General features: G+C 37.9%; 1 protein-coding gene across 9 annotated transcripts in view; it reads left to right on the forward strand.

Annotated features, from left to right (window-relative positions):
* UBE2E2 (ubiquitin conjugating enzyme E2 E2) overlaps positions 1–16251 on the forward strand; it is a 471670-nt gene extending 455419 nt beyond the window's left edge. For 8 of the 9 annotated variants that reach the window (XM_072792955.1, XM_072792951.1, XM_072792953.1 and 5 more), the window contains one exon: positions 15378–16251. In XM_072792955.1, the coding sequence (XP_072649056.1) occupies positions 15378–15475 (98 nt within the window). In that variant the 3' untranslated portion in view covers positions 15476–16251. Of the gene's footprint in view, positions 1–11967; positions 12087–15377 lie in introns of all 9 variants that reach the window. The other variant, XR_012015007.1, reaches the window with a different exon arrangement.
* Positions 16252–18037: the final 1786 nt, after the last annotated feature.

An 18037-nucleotide genomic window follows, 5' to 3' on the forward strand; every position in this document is an offset into this window, starting at 1 on the left:
GATGGAAAAGATACAGTTGTGTGTCAGACACTGTGCTGGGTGCCTTAGTGGCAGAGTGGATGGTGGCTTTCAGTTAAGTGATCTGAAGAACCCCAGATTCCTTTAGTCAAAAAACAAAACTAAATTATGCACACACTCTTTTGTTCCAGTTATATTTTGTTAAGTTCATCTCTTTGTGCTAAATGTGGTCTCTATAGTTCTCTTTGAAAATGTGCATACCCATGGAAAAGATGGCACATTAGCTGGCAGTCACATTAGGATTACATATATGAAAATTTCCTCTGGGAGAGAAAGTTCTGTGCCTTTCAGGAGGGGAAAATAGGCCAGGAAATCAGCCAACCAGGTACAAGCTGGATTTCCCCTACTTTACAGAGTTGCTCTGCAGTCAGAGAGGCTCAACTTTGAATTACTACACTGTGGTGAAGAGTGGGAAATTTGGAAAGTTTTGATGTATGTCCTTGTCCCAAAGTAGGCCAGTAGGCCTGGCTTCTCCTTTTCTTTTCTTTTCTTTTCTTTTCTTTTCTTTTCTTTTCTTTTCTTTTCTTTTCTTAAGTAAGAGAGCCTTGCAGCTGGACTGAGAAGTGTTAAGGTAAAGAAAGGTCAACAGGTTAGAGAGGCCAGTGCAACAGGGCTTGTTAGGAATAATCAAAGACCTACTTAGGGAAGCAGCAGGAAGCGGAGAGTTGGGATTTCCACCCTAGGGAAGTTATAGGGGCCATCTGGAGAGAGAGAAGTTGACTTAAGTCTGAAAAGGTTTAAAATCCAGTTTAAAATGCTGATTAGAAAAATCCCACAATGGGCAGTTTGATCTTTTTTTTCCCTTTCTCATATATGAGACAAGGTGATTGTGTCCAATAGTTCAGCATTATTGGAGCACCTGGCAGGCTCAGTAGAGCATGCAACTCTTGATCTCCGAGGTTGTAAGTTTGAGTGCCACATTGGATATAGAGATTACTTTAAAATAAATCCTTTAATAGTTCACCATTATTTTTAAGGAGTTAATGTGTAGACAGATAACTGCTTTTGTCTTACCTTTTTTCATTCCTCCTTTCTGTATTTTAAGACACAGCTCCCACCCTCCACCATGAGACCAGTGGTTTATATTTTCTTCTTCTGCACAGATTGATCTCCCTAGGGAAAATTAGGACAATATAGACTGACCAAATTATTGTCAGGAGTCATTGCTCTAAGCTCTAAGGATGTAAACCACTTTGCATTGATGCATTGTTTTAATATATAGGCCAGCACTTTACACTTAGCACAAAGTTCTTTATCATAAATTATTCTTTTGGGGCAATGATTTCATGCTAATATATATTAGTGTTCTCTTACATTAACATGTTTACTTCTTTTGAAAACACGTTTCTTCCAGAAACAGTAAAAACTAAATAGGAAGGAAAACATTAGAACAACCCCTATTGAAGATAAAAGTATGATTAAGATACTGAAAAAACAATTTAATGTGTAAAAACAACCTGGGACATCAGACAGGTTATTGGCAAAAGTGCATCTTTATACATAGTTAGCCTTGCCACTGGGGTTCTCATGGGAGGGTAGGTGTGGTGAGGGAGCAAAGTTGGACAGGAATAGAAAGTTTTGAAAGAGGGACCTTGCATGACTAGGTTTGTGCCTTTAAAAACTAAAGTTTAACGTCTGAGAGTGGAGAGACTGAAGACAGAGATATTCAGGTAAGAGATGACAGACCATGAAGAGGAAGAGAAGGGGAAGGGGAAGGGACAAGAGATATTTGGGAATCAGAAAACCCAGGACTTGGTTTCCTAGCCACTATGATAGTGTCACTAGGTATAAAAATGTCATATAGGCTTAAGCATGAGGAATAAGATGCCAGGAACTTGATGCCATCTACAAACTAAATTTCATCCTGATCAGTGCGTCTTATTACCCATTAATTCATTTATTAAATATTTATTGACTGATCATCCACAGTCTCCAGACACTGCTGGTTTTGTTATACAGGACTGAGAAAGAAATACTGCCGATCCTCACCAAGAGAGGGGAGTTGGCAAGCACAGTGATAGCTGTAATGGTTGGGTTCTACCTTTAGCAGAGATTTCAACAACATCCCTTTTGGAGGAGAGGATAAGAGCAGCCTCAGCCCAAATCAAAGCCTACACCCTCAGAGTCATTCCTCAGCAGGACAGCATCCATTGGCTGCCTCAACTACAGATTTCTGGCACTCGAAATCAAGCAGAATGATCTGGTAAACTGAAACCCCTGAGATTCTTGTCCGGCTCTGCTCTGAGCTGGGTTATTTATATCCCTGGTCTCAAGTCCAGATTCCCAGATGCAGTGGAGACTGGACATGTGTGATAGTATCTAGGGCATGATTGCTGTACTCATACTCACTCTGAAAGCCATCTCCTGTCCCACTCTTAGCTACTGAATAGTGTAAACAGAAAAGATTATTTGAGGGGAAAAATTGATCAATTAGAATACTTGTCTGTGGTAAGTAGACTACATTTGAAGACTATGGAATAAAAGTATATCTTTATTTTGAAGAAAAAATGCATTGCAAACCAGTTTCATTAGATTATTGTTGTCATTTTTACTTCCACCAAGGTTGGAAGGAAAAGATAGGATCAGGATAATCTTCAGTTTCTCATGGCCACAGACCATAAAAAAATACTCTAAAATAATTTGTTTTCCGGGATGCCTGGGTCGCTCAGTGGTTGAGCATCTGCCTTTGGCTTACATCATCATTCTGGGGTCCTGGGATTGAGTCCCACATCAGGCTCCACACAGGGAACCTGTTTCTCCCTCTGCCTATGTCTCTGCCTCTCTCTGTGGGTCTCTCATGAGTAAATAGATAAAATCTATAAATAAAAATAAATTAAAAATAAAATAATTTGTTTTCCATGCTTGGCAGGAAAGAATATATTTTTTTAAGAACTGGATACCTGGGGGAGGGTACCTGGGGGGCTCAGTTGGTTGAGCATCTGACTCTTGGTTTCAGCTCATGTCATGATTTCTCAGGGTCCTGGGATCAAGCCCTGTGTCAGGCTCCCCAATTGGCAGAGAGTCCATTTGTCTCCTTTTCCCTCTGCCCTTCCTCCCTGCTCGCACATGTTCATTCTCTCTCAAATAAATCTTAAAAAAAAAAAAAAAAAACAACTAGATACCTGGTACATATAGGCCAGTAAGCTATTCTCTCATTAAAATCTACCATCCTCAGTTAATAACAAGTATTGATGATGATGTGGAGAATTGGAACCCTTACATATTGCTAGAAGGGATGTACAATGATGCAGTCTCTTTAGATAGCACTTCGGCAATTCCTTTAATTGTTACACGTAGGGCTACCATCTAACCAAGCTGTTCCATACCTAGGTGTGTAACAAGAGGAATGAAAACAGTGATACAGTGTTTGTTTTCAACCAAAACTTGTACACAATGTTCAAAATAGCATTGTTTATAATAGCCAATAGTGCAAATAGCCCACATGTCCATCAACTAATAAATGGATAAATAAAATTGTATATTCATACAATAGAATATTATTTGGCAACAAAAATGAATGCATGATACAGCATGGATGTATCTTGATATGTCTTATGAAAGAAGCCAATCACAAAAGACCCCATGTGTATGATACCGTTTATATGAGATGTCCAGAAGAGACAAATATATAGAGACAGAAAGTAGATAACTGGATATCAAGGGCTAGAAGATTAGGGGAGATGAAGAGTCACCACCACTGGGTACATGGTTTCTTTTTGGGGTGATGAAAAAGAGTTCTAAAATGTATTGTAATAATTGCATAACTGTGAATGTACTAAGAACCAGAGAGTGTACACTTTAATTGGGTAAATTATGTGAATTCTATCTCAGTGAAGCTGCTTTTTTAAAAACCCCAGCTTCAATATCTTGGCATCTTTGACTCTTTCCTGCTTGCTGCAGCAACAGCTCTTTACAGTGGTATTTTGGGGAAAGCGAATCTCTGGTGTCTTAAGTCCTCTACTGTAAGGATATCTTCTTAGAGTTCATTAGGAATTATTACTTAACTAAGCCTGGAATTGTAACCTAGTGGCTTCTCAGTAGGAATGAACCATCTGTGCTGTTTTTTAAAGGAGTCTATTCTAACAGAATGCTTTATATTTCAAAATACACATTGATTTAATGTGCATAGCACTGCAGTGTAGACTTAAAGGATGAGCTTTTAAATTTTTAAAGATACTTTATCAACAGTATACTTTAGATTATAGCCAGTGTATATTTTGTATTGTTTATTGAGCAGTTTCAATTCATTGGACATTAGTATGGAATGGTTTTAATTTTTTCCCATCACTGCCTTAGGCCTTGTTTTGTTGAATCTTGCTTTTCTGTTCCTTAATAATATTTAGCAAATCTCATAGCATCCAGGTCACTTTCAGTTATTGGATGGTGAATCTGGTCCATTTTTAAACTCCCCTCTCGGGGGATCCCTGGATGGCTCAGCGATTTAGTGCCTGCATTTGGCCCAGGGCGTGATCCTGGAGTCCCGGGATTGAGTCCCACATCAGGCTCCCTGCATGGAGCCTGTTTCTCCTCCTGCCTGTGTCTCTACCTCTCTCTCTCTCTCTCTCTCTCTCTCTCACTGTCTCTCTCATGAATAAATAAATAGACTATTTAAAAAATAAAATCTTTAAAAAAAAAAATTCCCCTCTCATACCTGATTTAAATCTAATTTCCTCCTTCATTCCCATCCAGGTGGATGGAACATGGTCTGGTTCTCAGATACTGCCTTCTCCTCCCTTTTCAAGGCCTAACCCCCAAGAAGTTCGAGGCTAGGTAATAAATGAGAACAGTGTCCCATGGTTATTATCTTCCCAGCTTCTTTGGCAAGCACCATCTTGCCATCCATGCCCTCTGAGTGACAGGTGTCAAATGCTGTTTCACATGGATAATTTAGAGAGCTCACTGCCCAGTGTGCCTTGATATAGAAGACCCAGCCCTGGCTCAGCCTCCTAATAACACCTTCTTTTGTGGTGTTCCATTAAATATTTAACAACTGGCTAGTGGGAGGAGTGGAGTGGTGGTATGTGGCATGTGTATATGCACATACATAAAGTTATTATACATTTTACTGATGTAAAGAATGTGTAGCACACAATTTACAGATATTAAAATATACAGTACTCTTTAATGTAAGTTTCCTATAGTCATTTTATTCTCCCAGAAGTGAGTCCGTGATTTTTACCAAAATCTGTAGCCATCCTGTGGTTGCGACTGACAAATGAGTATAGTTCTAACATAAAAAATAGATGATATTTTCATTTAAAAACTAAGACAAAAATGAAATGAAGGGGATCCCTGGGTGGCTCAGTGGTTTGGCGCCTGCCTTTGGCTCTGGGCGTGATCCTGGAGACCCGAGATAGAGTCCCACATCAGGCTCTCTGCATGGAGCCTGCTTCTGCCTCTGCCTGTGTCTCTGCCTCTCTCTCGCTGTCTCTCATGAATAAGTAAATGGAATCTTTATAAAAAAAGAAAGAAGAAGAAGAAGAAGACTGTTGGAATCTCACTTGTTAGTGTCATAAGCAACTTCTTTGCTGAATTAGGTTCAAATACTGGAAGAATATATCCTCCAGTTTTTATGCTATTCACAATGTAAAAACTCTAGACATGCTATACTTTTAAGTTTAATCTGCATTATTAGCATTTTATCCATGACTTTTCTTAACTCCAGACATTCAACAAAACAGTAAACCCAAGTCCTAAATTGTAGGGCAAGGGGCATTATAAACTTAGGTTAAAGGACAAATGATACACTGAGAGAAAATACTTCCTCCACATATAATGGATAAATACTGTAATTAGAGGTGCACTAAATTTATTTTGGCTGAATACTGAACAGCCAGTGTTAAAATCAATGAGCAGCCTAAGCGAGGCTGATAATTCCTATCATAAAATGATCTTCTTAGACACAACAGTGAATATGAAATTAGATGAGTTTTTTATAAATAATTTATTTAATTTTAACTTTAATTTTTAATAATGACTGTATTTAAATTCCTAAAAACTTAAAAATTGTTTGCAAGCTGGTTCCAGAATACCACTGCCCCTCTCACATAGCATTTTTCCTAAGAGCCTCTTAGTTACTGGGGTCCCCTTCTTTGGGGAGCTGCCATCTTGATAGGACACTGATAAGATAGGGACAATATAGACAGACCACTTCCTTGGTGCTCCCTCTCTCTAATCAGGTAGTCAAGGGGCAAATCAGAAGGTAAGCTGTTTAAGCAGCTCACACCTGGTTTAAATCTCTGGCCAGGGATGACACTCCAGTCTGCTTCTTGCAGACACCTCAGTCTTTACTAGGTGGGTCTCTTGTTACCCCTTTGCATGATCTTGAGAGAAGAAAAGTCATCCTCTTCTCCTTTTTGTGGTGCTAAGGAGGAGGGAAAGAAGAGAAGCCCCTCCACAACACACCACACTCCCAAGGTGGTAGCTCAGTTTTCCCAAAAACCTTCTTTCTTTTCTTTCCCATATTTTATGACAGATATCTGGGTCTATGAGAGCCAGCTCATCTTCTCTTAAAAAGTCCTATGGAAGGTATTGATGGTCTCTTTAGAATTTGGGATACTCAGTACTTCTTTTAGCTTCACTAGTTATTAATTCTGGAGTAACAGCATATCTTTCTAGAATTGTATGCAGTTCTATTTAGCATTCTCAAATTTAAGTCTAGTTTACTAATATCCACCGTTTGGTTTATATCATGGACATGATCATTTTTCTCCTAAATCACTTTGAGTCGCAGTCTCACACTCACAAACACATGCACGCATGTGCACACACAAGTGTGTGTGTCTGTGTCTGTGTGTCTGTGTGTGTCTTCTCAGGGTACTTAACAATCTTTCTGGTTTGGATTAGGCCTATAATTAGTAGTCCGGTTCCCCTGCATTCCAAAATACAAAAACCTTAACTATGTCCTACTCACTTGATTTTTAATTAGTAGACCCAGAGGAATTCAGATATTCCTAAATCTTGATAACATTCTTCAAAAGAAACATAAGATTCCTATACCCATGGGGTGGAATAGCTTTAAATGCTCCAAGTCTTAACCTCATCAAGATTAGGAGTCTTCAAATAGTGAAGGAAAAAAGTAGGAAAGGGTAACAATTTACCCTACCAGATATCAAAACATACTATAAAACTATAGTGAGAAAAGGAGGACGAACAATGAAGCAAAAGACAAATTAATCTATCGAAAGAACATCTGCACAGAATCAGATCCAGATATGTATAGGAATTTTGTGTATTATAAAGCTAGCATTGCTCATAAAAGTTACTATGTGTAAATATAAGGGAATATTTCTAAAACACTGGAGTGAATGAAGAAGGCCTTTTAAATAGACATAATGTCGGGATCCCTGGGTGGCGCAGCGGTTTGGCGCCTGCCTTTGGCCCGGGGCATGATCCTGGAGACCCAGGATCGAGTCCCACATCAGGCTCCCTGCATGGAGCCTGCCTCTCCCTCTGCCTATGTCTCTGCCTCTCTCTCTCTCTGACTATCATAAATAAATAAAAATTTTAAAAATCTAAATAAATAAATAAATAGACATGATGTCAAACCAGAAAATGTTAAGGAAAGATTGACTTTTTAAAATTTTAAATTTATATAGGGCAAGGGGCATTATAAACTTAGGTTAAAGGACAAATGGTACACTGAGAGAAAATACTTTCTCCACATATAATGGATAAATACTGTTATTAGAGTTGCACTAAATTTATTTTGGCTGAATACTGAACAGCCAGTGTTAAAATCCATGAGCAGCCTAAGCAAGGCTGATAATTCCTATCATAAAATGATCTTCTTAGACACAACAGTGAATATGAAATTTTATTTTAAGAATTGAAGTAATATTATCATTTTACTACTGAAAATTCAGGATGTTTAAATTTAAAGTTTGTCATTATGGCATAATTTAATTTTTCACCACTGCCAGCTACTAGATGGCTCCTCTGTAATATTTGTCTCACTTGATGAAAAGCATGAATTAGGAGGGGAGGCTTATTTATGCCATTGTGGGTCACTGTTAATGGAGATTTTGCTATCAGATCAGTAAACTTTACTTTTCCTCTGATACAAAGATAAAGACTTACCTTCTAAACTCCCAGACTGGAAGATCTGGCTGGTAGTGGTGTTGCAGTGTCATTGAAGTGCTCCCATGAACTGAAACTGTGCAGTGCTTAAAGAAAACACTATGTAAATATTTAAGAAGCAAACATAAGGGTTTTTCCCTCACATTTTAATTTCTAATATTTTTACATTTGCTTGCTGCTTTCCACAATCACTGGATGTGCTACTTTCCCTGACAACAGCCATTGGCCGTTACCTTTCTCGTGTTAGTTTATGCAGCTGACAATATGAAGACCCATTTTGTTCCAGCAGCTTTTTCACCTATGGTAGCTGCTCTTCTGTCTCACTTTGAACATTTGTTTGAATACCTGAGAAAGCAGTTCCAAATTATTTCCTTGTATGTCACAGTGTTTATCTTTGGCCTTAATGCTTACCAATATTTTTAAAACTGGTATTCAGATAGTAGCATTAAGTACAAATGATGCAACGTATCAAGCTTATTAAGTATGATGGTAACTGGGACGCCTGGGTGGCTCAGTGTAGTTGTCTGCCTTCAGCTCAGGGCGTGATCCTGGGTCCTGGGATTGAGTCCTGCATCAGGCTCCCTGCAGGGAGCCTGTTTCTCCTCTGCCTATGTCTCTGCCTCCCTCTGTGTCTCTCATGAGTAAATAAAATATTTTTTAAAAAATTAAAATAAGATAAATAAATATGATGGTAACTTACATGATCTTTGATCTCCATGAGTTCGGTAAAGCTGGAAATGACATCGAAGGAGGCATCTGTCTGTTCAGTTTTCCAAACACTAAAGCAGATTTCGGCTGAATCCTGTGGCCAAAGGCAAACTTCAATTTATGTTTAATATTTATAATGTATAAAGTGCTCCTTCATATTAGTAGGAAAAACATGGACAAGAGACATGAACAAACAAATCACAGATTAATATAGTGAACAACTATGAGAAAATGTTAAATGTTAGTTAAGGCATCAAGCTAAATGCAGTTACAACAATGACAGATTCTTTTTGTTAAGCTAACAAAAAAAATTTTTAAAGATAGGTAATGCAGTGTTGCTGAGAATATTTAGAAACAGGTAAATTGTACATCCTTTGAGTGAAGGCAGTTCAGCAGTATTTACCAAAAGTTTAAAATGTGTGCTCTCTGTTACTTAGAGAAATCTACTCTCCAGAAGTACTTAACCATGTGCTCAACGATTTATAAAAGACTATAATACTAGTTGTAAGATCAAAAAATCAGATCAAATTGAAGTGTGCATCAAGAAAGGAATGACAAACTGCTGAATAACCACAAAGGAATGCCCTGTAATTATTAAAAATAATGAACTAGATCTATAGTTGTACTGCCTTGGAAATGCAACTGTAGTGTATTGTTACAGAGGAAAATGCAAGTTGCAGAATGGTTTTTATGTGATTACCATTTGATTTAAACATAAAGAAAAATATATGGAAGGATGAGTATCAAACGATTAACAGTGGTTACCTTGAGATGGAAGAGGTACTGGGATGGAGGGAATTAGAGGGAAAAAGGTAATGTTTTTTGTCATATGTACTTCTTTATTATTTGAGTTTATTATAATGAGCATCTATTACTTTTTCATTTTATAAAAAATTTTAAATAAATTTTAAATAAAACTAAATAAACTAAACAATCAATGAAAAGTTCCATGAAAGACACAAAAATGAGCTATTCTCATCATTACAAGGCAGACACACAGAAAGCTTCCAGGGACTTGGTGAGTAGCTAAAAGAATAGTGTTAATCTTAGGTGTAATGGAACCGCTGACAAAGTCATTTATAGCCTTGAAGAATCCAAAAATGACAAAGTGCAAAGCACAAATTTCAGTAATAAAATTTTTTTTTTTTTAAGTAGAAAAGTGAAAGAAAGCTGTCACAATCACCATCAGGTCCCTTTCTCTGACTTGCTGATAACTCAAATTTAGAGAGGAAACTTCTGTGATGAACCAACTTAAAATGCTAGAGCTACACAGGGACACATGCCGTGTGGAGTAGCTACTATTTATGGTTGCTGTTTTGTGTGTGTTCCTTCTTCTGTTCTTCTATCTGTACTTATATCCATGCAGTCAAGTGCCAGGCAGAAATCCTGCCACGAGGCAGGATTTTGTGTAGCACTCGTTCTCCAGTACCTAGAACAGAGTACAGACTTGGTAAATATTGGTCAAACGAATGAATGTGTAGGCTCCAGTCCAGTGGGAAATAGAGATAAGTAAACAGACAACTAAAAGGCAGTATTCTCAGTGTGGTGATAGAGGTAGGAACAGACAAAACAGAAATGGGACACTTACGACTGCTAGGAAGCTCCTAGAAGACATCCCCAAGGATGCTGTGCTTGAGCTAAATATTGAGAAATGAGTAGAAGCCTTCAAGCAAAGGAAGCAGCAGAAGCAAAAGTGCAGACCTATGAAAGAGCAGGGTTTTAAGAGGAAACTGCAAGTTGTTTTTTCTGACTGAGGTCTAGATCAAAGATCTTGGGAGCCATACTTAGGACTTCTGGATTTTTATCTGAGGAGAATGCCTTCACAAAGATGATCAGATTTATATTTGTAAAAGATACATAAGAACACTTAGTTGCAGGTCTTTATTTTGAAAATAATAGCAATTTTGTATCCACATTACACGAATTAATGCATTTAATTCTTAACAACATTTTAACGAGTTGTTACTGACTCCATTTTGTAGTTACATAAACTGAGGAGGCACAGAGAAGTTAAGTAATTTGCCCAAGGTGACTCAGTTACTGGTGGAACTGAGCTACATACCCATGCAGTCTGTATCCAGAGCCCATGTGCTTTTCCACTATTCTGTACTATTTTTGTTTGTGATTTTTTAAGACTATATAGATTTTCTTAAGAAAATGGAATCCAATATTTTTACATGTAATTTTTCCCATATCACCTACCAACTAAGAATATTCTTTGATCTTGCAAATAGAATCACTCAGCAGTTCAGTAGTCTGCCTGTCTTTTCCACCCTCTTCTTGCCATACAGTTGCTGCTTATCCCCTTTAATCTTGATTCCTGTCCCCCACCTTTTCTATATAAGCTTTAACCCATTTGGCTTCCAGGGTACCCAATGTAGCCCCAGCCAAGAGAGAGGCAAGCCTGGAGATGAAGTTGCAGGACTTGTCTAAGCCATTCTCTTCTCGAGTCAAAGGTACACAGACCACAGATTTAAAAAAAAAAAAAAAAAAAAAGGGAGGGGGTGGAGCAGAGTACTCAGTATGATCACCTTATGCTCACTTGCAAATAATTATGATGGCTATTCAGTCAAGAAGCATTTAGTAAACAGCTTCTCTTTGTACCTGGAACTGTGTAGGGAGGCAGAGATGAAACTAGGAAGTAGAGAGGAGGGAAGAGGAAGGTGTGCTGCTACCCTATTGTCAATTGTCTTTCAGTCTTGTACTTTCATTCAAGCTAGTATTTCTTAGCTAGTATTGTGTCAACAAAAATGAAGGCATTTTTATTAAGCAGATGAGGTGATGTGGTTTAGAGGTCTAGTTAATGAAGAGCATTATATACTCTCACATCCATGCTGTAAATCCTGTTCCTCAGCCTCAGAGAACCTCTAATACATGCAGCATTGGTATTTGAAAGAATTAAGTGATTAAAATTATCCAACCTTGTGCTGCAAAGCATAAACATAAATGTTCCTCTTCCAAAAATTCAAATAATTGCTTTGAAGAAGGCAAAAACTGTAGAATACTTAAATTTTAATTTATCCACTGATAAATTTTGTGGGTTTTCTTTAGTAAAGAGGAAGAAGACTGATACAGGATAATATCAAAGATCAATGAAGATTTGGGAAATTAGTAACGATGTAGAAACTCAAAATGATGGGAATTTTTTCCCTTCTTTTTTAGAAAGAAAATATTAGAGAAATAAGGTCAAGTAATTTATGTTTGGAGACTGTTATTACATCCCTGGCATATCTCTATCCATGAAATATGAAACCTGTGTAAGGAGATTCATCTTTACTTAGGTTCGTAATTATACACTACAAAGAGTGTTTTATTCCATTAAATTCACTGTGATAGTCATTTTGCTACATATATATGTTGCATAGTTTTGTTTTTGTTTTTTTTAATGGTTTTTATCTTTACTTTTTTTTTAAAGATTTATTTATTTGAGAGAGCACAAACAGGGGGAGGGGCAGAGGAAGAGAGAGTATCCTCAAGCAGACTCCCTACTGAGCATGGAGGCCAGTGCAGAGCTTAATCCCAGGACCCCAAGATCATGACCTGAGCCTAAATCAAGAGCCAGCTGCTCAACCAAGCTGCTAGGCACCCCTATATTATATAGTTTTGATTCATTAACCTACAATCTTAACTTTCTTCTATTCAGCAAAACATTTTAGCATTGAGAATTGGTTAATAACACGTGATTTTTTAATTCCTTCATTTTATATTTTTATGTTATTCATTTATACTTTAAACGAATTTCAGATCTGCATAAATTTGTGAAAGTGTATGCACAGTACTGTTCCTCACAGCGTTTTTTATAAAGCCAAAAATTGGTAAGAATCCAAAGGTCTCTAAACAAGAATTTGGTTATTCAGGTGAATATTTAAAATGATGAAGTAGATTTGTAATTATTGATATAAAAAGTTTTTACAACATTACAAAAGCAGACTATAAATTCATCTTTTTTAAATTGTGTGTTTAGAGAAGTAGCCCAGGAAGATATTAAGGCAAAATGTTAACAGTACTTCTGAGTAAATTTACAGATGGTCTTCACCTACAGTTTTCAGTCTTATGTATTGTTTGAAGTGGTTTTTATTAATTATTGCTTTTATAGTTAGCATGTATAGTTTTACAAGTGGAAAAATAATATTTTTATAGTCAAACTTGGAAAGGTAAAAGGAACTCCGAAAGAAATCTAATGTTAATTGTTTAAGCATAGAAAAAAACTTTACATAATGCATGTCAATTCTCTCAGTGCTCTAACTTGCTTTAAGATTTCCCCCCTTCTTCTCCTACTGAAATAGTATTAACACCTGATTGTAACACCTTTTCCCACACACAGCTTCCTGTTCCCTATCCTTCATCTGTTCCCTTCTTCCTCCTTTGAGCTGAAATGACAGACCTATCTTATTCCCCATAATGCCCACACTGTGAGAATACAATTTGAGGCAGAACATGAATGTCACTGGTCATTCAGACAGTAAGCCTGTCCTTTACCTCAATCAGTGCGTCAGCTCAGAGCATGATTCTAGTCCAGGGATCGAGTCTTTCATTGGGCTCCCTTCGAGGAGCCTGCTTCTCCCTCTGCCTGTGTCTCTGCCTCTCTGTGTCTCTCATGAATAAATAAATAAAATCTTTAAAAAAAAAAAAAAAAAAAGGAATGCACAGATGGATCTTCAGTGCATTTCACTAATAGAGATCATGTTCAATTAAACATTTGTCTTGAATGATGTAGACTTCAGCTCTTGAAGATACCTTGATGACTGAAGCTTTTGCATTCTAGACTGCCAGAAATTGGAATAAGATGATTTTTTTTTCAAGAGTGGAGAACTGTGACTCAGACCTCTCTTTGGCACTTTAGACTCTAAAGCCATTACTTAATCTGAACTGAAAGACCACAGTTCTTAAAAATATCTTAACCAGTTTTCAGGCATTTGGTATTATTAGTTTAAATCTTTTTGAACCTGGTTGGGTTTTTTTGGTGTTTTTTTTTTTTTTTTTTTATTCACAAGAGACAGAGAGGCAGAGGGAGAAGCAGGCTCCATGCAGGGAGCCTGATGTGGGACTCGAACCTGGGAATCCAGGATCACACCCTGAGCCAAAGGCAGGCACTCAACTGCTGAGCCACTCAGGCATCCCTGAACCTGGTTGGTTTAAGTGATAGTTTTAGTTTCAACATTTGGGCAAAGTGAAGGAGAAAAATCACAAAGTAGCCAGAGAGGCAGAAGTTCTCAACAAACCTCCTCCCCGCCCCCCCCCCACACTGGGTAATCTATTTAAATTGTTTGTGATATAAGTGAATGTAAGAAACTAGCCTCTCCCTAGAATAAATACAATCAAGCCTAGCACAAGTCCAAGAAAACATAAGCAAGGTTTCTTAAAATGTAAGCAATGTCTTGTGGAGAGAAGGCTTGGAAATGCTTTGTCAGCAGCAGTCTCTGCAGATCATTAAAAGATGGTATTTCTGTTGCACCTCTAATATTGAGAATGTATGACCATGAGTATCTTATTAAGCCAGAATCTTCCCAAGTTATAGGTTGCGTTAGACCATAGGCACACTTCCTTACTCTTTTCATCTTTAACATACTGTTTGCTAATTTTGCTCCTTTCCCTTTTGGTTCCTCCTTATCCATCTGCTCTAATACACTCAAATTCTCAACACCAAAAACAGAGGAAATAAAAATCAGGGAAGGAGTGAAACTAGGGAATGGAGAGAAAGGGGTACATTCTGGGACCCCCAGAAACCTAAATTACTTTATTTTTAATTGCTCTGATTTTTTTTTTTTTTCCCCAATCCTCTCTGGGTAGAGAGCAATCTCCCAAGCAGTGTGTAGTTAAGTGTGTGGGCTCCAGGCTCAGAGCCTCGTGCCGCCACTTACTCTGTCTTGGGCAAGTGGCTTACTACCCTCCTAGTGTTTCAGTTCCTGAAGTGTCAGTTCCTCAGACCTTTATGGAGTTAGTATGTTAAAGTTTAGGACATATTAGCTATTATTTAATATCTACCAGTATTTTAATAATAAAGAGCTATATGGATTTTGCTATTTCCACCTTTGGAGGAAGAAGTAGACCATCTTCCCCTGTGTCAATAGGTCTCACTAAGGCTGCTGCTTGCTCATGTTCAGCTGAGGATCCTGAATTCTCCCCCAGTGGAAGCACTGAAGGGTGTGAGTGCCACCACTGCCACCCCCTAGGGTCTAAGCCCCAGGGTGAAGGAATTGGCCAGGCCAACAGAACCACTTCTCAAAGAGTTCTCCATGAAACAGCTACCTAAAAACATGGGGAGGAGAGTGAGAAGTGTGCAGTGGGGGCAGAGGGAGAGAATAAGACCTGTCAAGAGGCATGACAAGAGCCATCAGTAAAAGCACAGGTAGATGACTCTGGGCAGCTGGTGTGAAATGCGATCTGTCACTGTCAGGTCATTTACGGGTCTTTGCTAAAGTGACATTGTTCCAAGTTAGAGCAGCCACTTCCCACCATCTCCTCATCTATTCCTTGAATGAAGGCTAGCTTTCCAGACACTCCTTTTCCCCAGCTTCGAAAGAAGAAATGCTCCTGGTATTTACTGATTCCTGACTCTGTTTCCCTTCCAGCTGACCCTCTGGTGGGCAGCATTGCCACACAGTACATGACCAACAGAGCAGAGCACGACCGGATGGCCAGACAGTGGACCAAGCGGTATGCCACATAGGGGCCTGCTGCTTGCTGCCCCCGCCGGACCTGTGCAAGCACATTCACCAAGTGCATCAATAGCCCTACCCACCCCTCCAGACCTCGGTTCTTATTTTCTTATTTTTATTAAATTTTGAACCTTTTTCTGATGGTATGTCATCCATCCCCCCACTCCCTTCCTTCTCCCTCCCTCTTCTTCCTCCTTTTCCTTGCCTCTTCCCTCCACCACCACCCCTTCTCAATTTATTCCCTTTCCTGATTTCTATTAACTTGAAAGATTTGGGTTGGTTTTTTTTTTTTTCCCACCTCAACATGGATGGGAACTTTTGTTTTCAGTGCAAACGATGTTGGATCTGTAATAGTAAGAGCTTTCTTACAAAGCTTTGTATTACTGTGTGGTTTTGTTTTTTGTTGTTTGTTTTATTTTGATTTTTTTTCCTTTTATGTGATCTTTGGGAAAACACGAATTCAGAATTATATCTCATTTCTACTTAAATGTAGTGCTTAGGGTTAATTTTTTGTACTGAAGTCTTTATTGGTGGGTGCATGCTACTGGGAACAAGTTTTTTGTACAAAAGCTTCAATCAGAATCACTGTGCATTACTGAGACTCTGTTTATCACTAGCCTTCTGTCCCCCACACAGAAGACTGTTGGATTGAACAAAATAATATGTATTTTGATTTACTTAAAGTGCTTGTAAATTTCTTAGGGACCTGCCACTTTTGACTGTGGATCAGTTGATGTACACTTGTATTATTAAAGCACTCAATAAATCACTGTGGCTGATAAATGCACTTCTGGTAACCCAGCGTTTGCTGTGTGTCCTGGTGACCAGCAAGGCTTGTCTAATTCAATTACAGATTCAAGTGTATTTTTCATCTTAGACCTCTAATACTTCTTTGTAGCTGAGTTGCTTAGCATGTGGAATTTCTCCAGCTGTCAATAACCTGATGACTTTACAGTTGTTTCAGACCACTATCACTGTACAAATTAGCTGGACATGACTTTCTCATAGACATCTTTTCTGTTACAGCCTTCTTTACTCAACAATTAAAATATGGGACTCCAAAAATAGCTTCTAGTGAAAGTCAAGTCTGAGCTGATCATTGGGTTAGACCACTTCTGAATTTCTCTCCTTTTTTACTTTTAAGATTGTTATAGTGATCACCCTCGAGTTTTGGTTTTGGGTTTTTTTCCATAATTTTGGTGAAAGAAGTAGACTCAGCTGCATCATTCATGGCCAACACATTCACTGACAAGGGTACGCATATTTGGCTTTACCCGTCAGCCTATTTTAGGTATGTTTTGTTTTTCTCTCCATAATTTTAGTAGAAGAAATAAACTCAACTGTATCACCCCCCTGGTCAATACATTAAGTGACAAAGGTATGTCTGTCTGGCTTTGACCTTAAGACTATTTTAGGTATGTAGCTATACGAGGCAGAAGAAACTTGTATGTGGCGCAGTTTGAAAAACTGTACTGACATGCTGATCGAAATTCAGGGTTCTTTGTGTTACAAGGTATATTAGAAACTTCTGCTTTCACTAATAATAGTTATAAGCTCACTATACCACTTGGTCTCATTTAAGGAAAATCTTTACTGCTCAATAGTGAGACTTACAAATGCAAGTCATTCACCTCTAAATAGTTCTTATTCAAATTTAAAATCTTTATTGGAAACATTTTAAATATCTGATTCAAAAGATGAAGGTTTTTGTGGTTAAAGAGAAGTCATAAAGAAAATATTATTCAAATATTGAAAAGGCAGTTTTTAAACCAGAGTACCTAGGGGTATTTTTTCTCTTTTTAATAATGATTTTAATGTTCATTTTATTTGAAAACATTTTCCAGTTGTATCAGAACACTATATGATCTCTTGCAACTACTCAACTCTGTGGTTGAAATAAAGGGACTACAGACCATACATCGAATGAGCATAGATAGCTGTGTTCCAAAAAAACTTTATCAAGACAACCAATTGCCAGATTTGGCCTGTGAGTTGTAGTTTGCCAGTCCCTGATATATAGACTAGGAGGATAAAGTCAGATACCTATGTGTTTAACATCTCTTTCTTTTAAAATAAAATTAATTGGGCAGCCCCGTGGCTCAGTGGTTTAGCGCCACCTTCAGCCCAGGGCGTGACCCTGGAGACCCGGGATCCGGTCCCACATCGGGCTCCCTGCAGGGAGCCTGCTTCTTACTCTGCCTGTGTCTCTGCCTCTCTTTCTCTCTGTGTCTCTCATGAATGAATGAATAAATAAATAAAATCTTTTTTAAAAATAAATAAATAAAATAAAATTATTTAGATTTAAAAATTCAATCCTAAAGTCACTGAGCCATATTAATATGCAGTCTTACTAAACCTTTTTTTTGCTTTTGACCAACTAAACCGGTCTTATGATATTAATACTGACTTTCATTGACAGTGTTTAAATTTAGTTTGCTTTTCTTTTAAATGTCAACTCCAATTGGACACATTTTAAGTGATATATCCAATATATTGCTTCTACATCTCATAACCAGGTATACTTCAGATGATTAAAAAATGTGTGTTATTTGGAAGCTAGAGATCATAACAGT

The sequence above is a fragment of the Canis lupus genome, chromosome 22 (assembly GCF_048164855.1).
Source record: "Canis lupus baileyi chromosome 22, mCanLup2.hap1, whole genome shotgun sequence".
Lineage (NCBI taxonomy): Eukaryota > Metazoa > Chordata > Mammalia > Carnivora > Canidae > Canis > Canis lupus.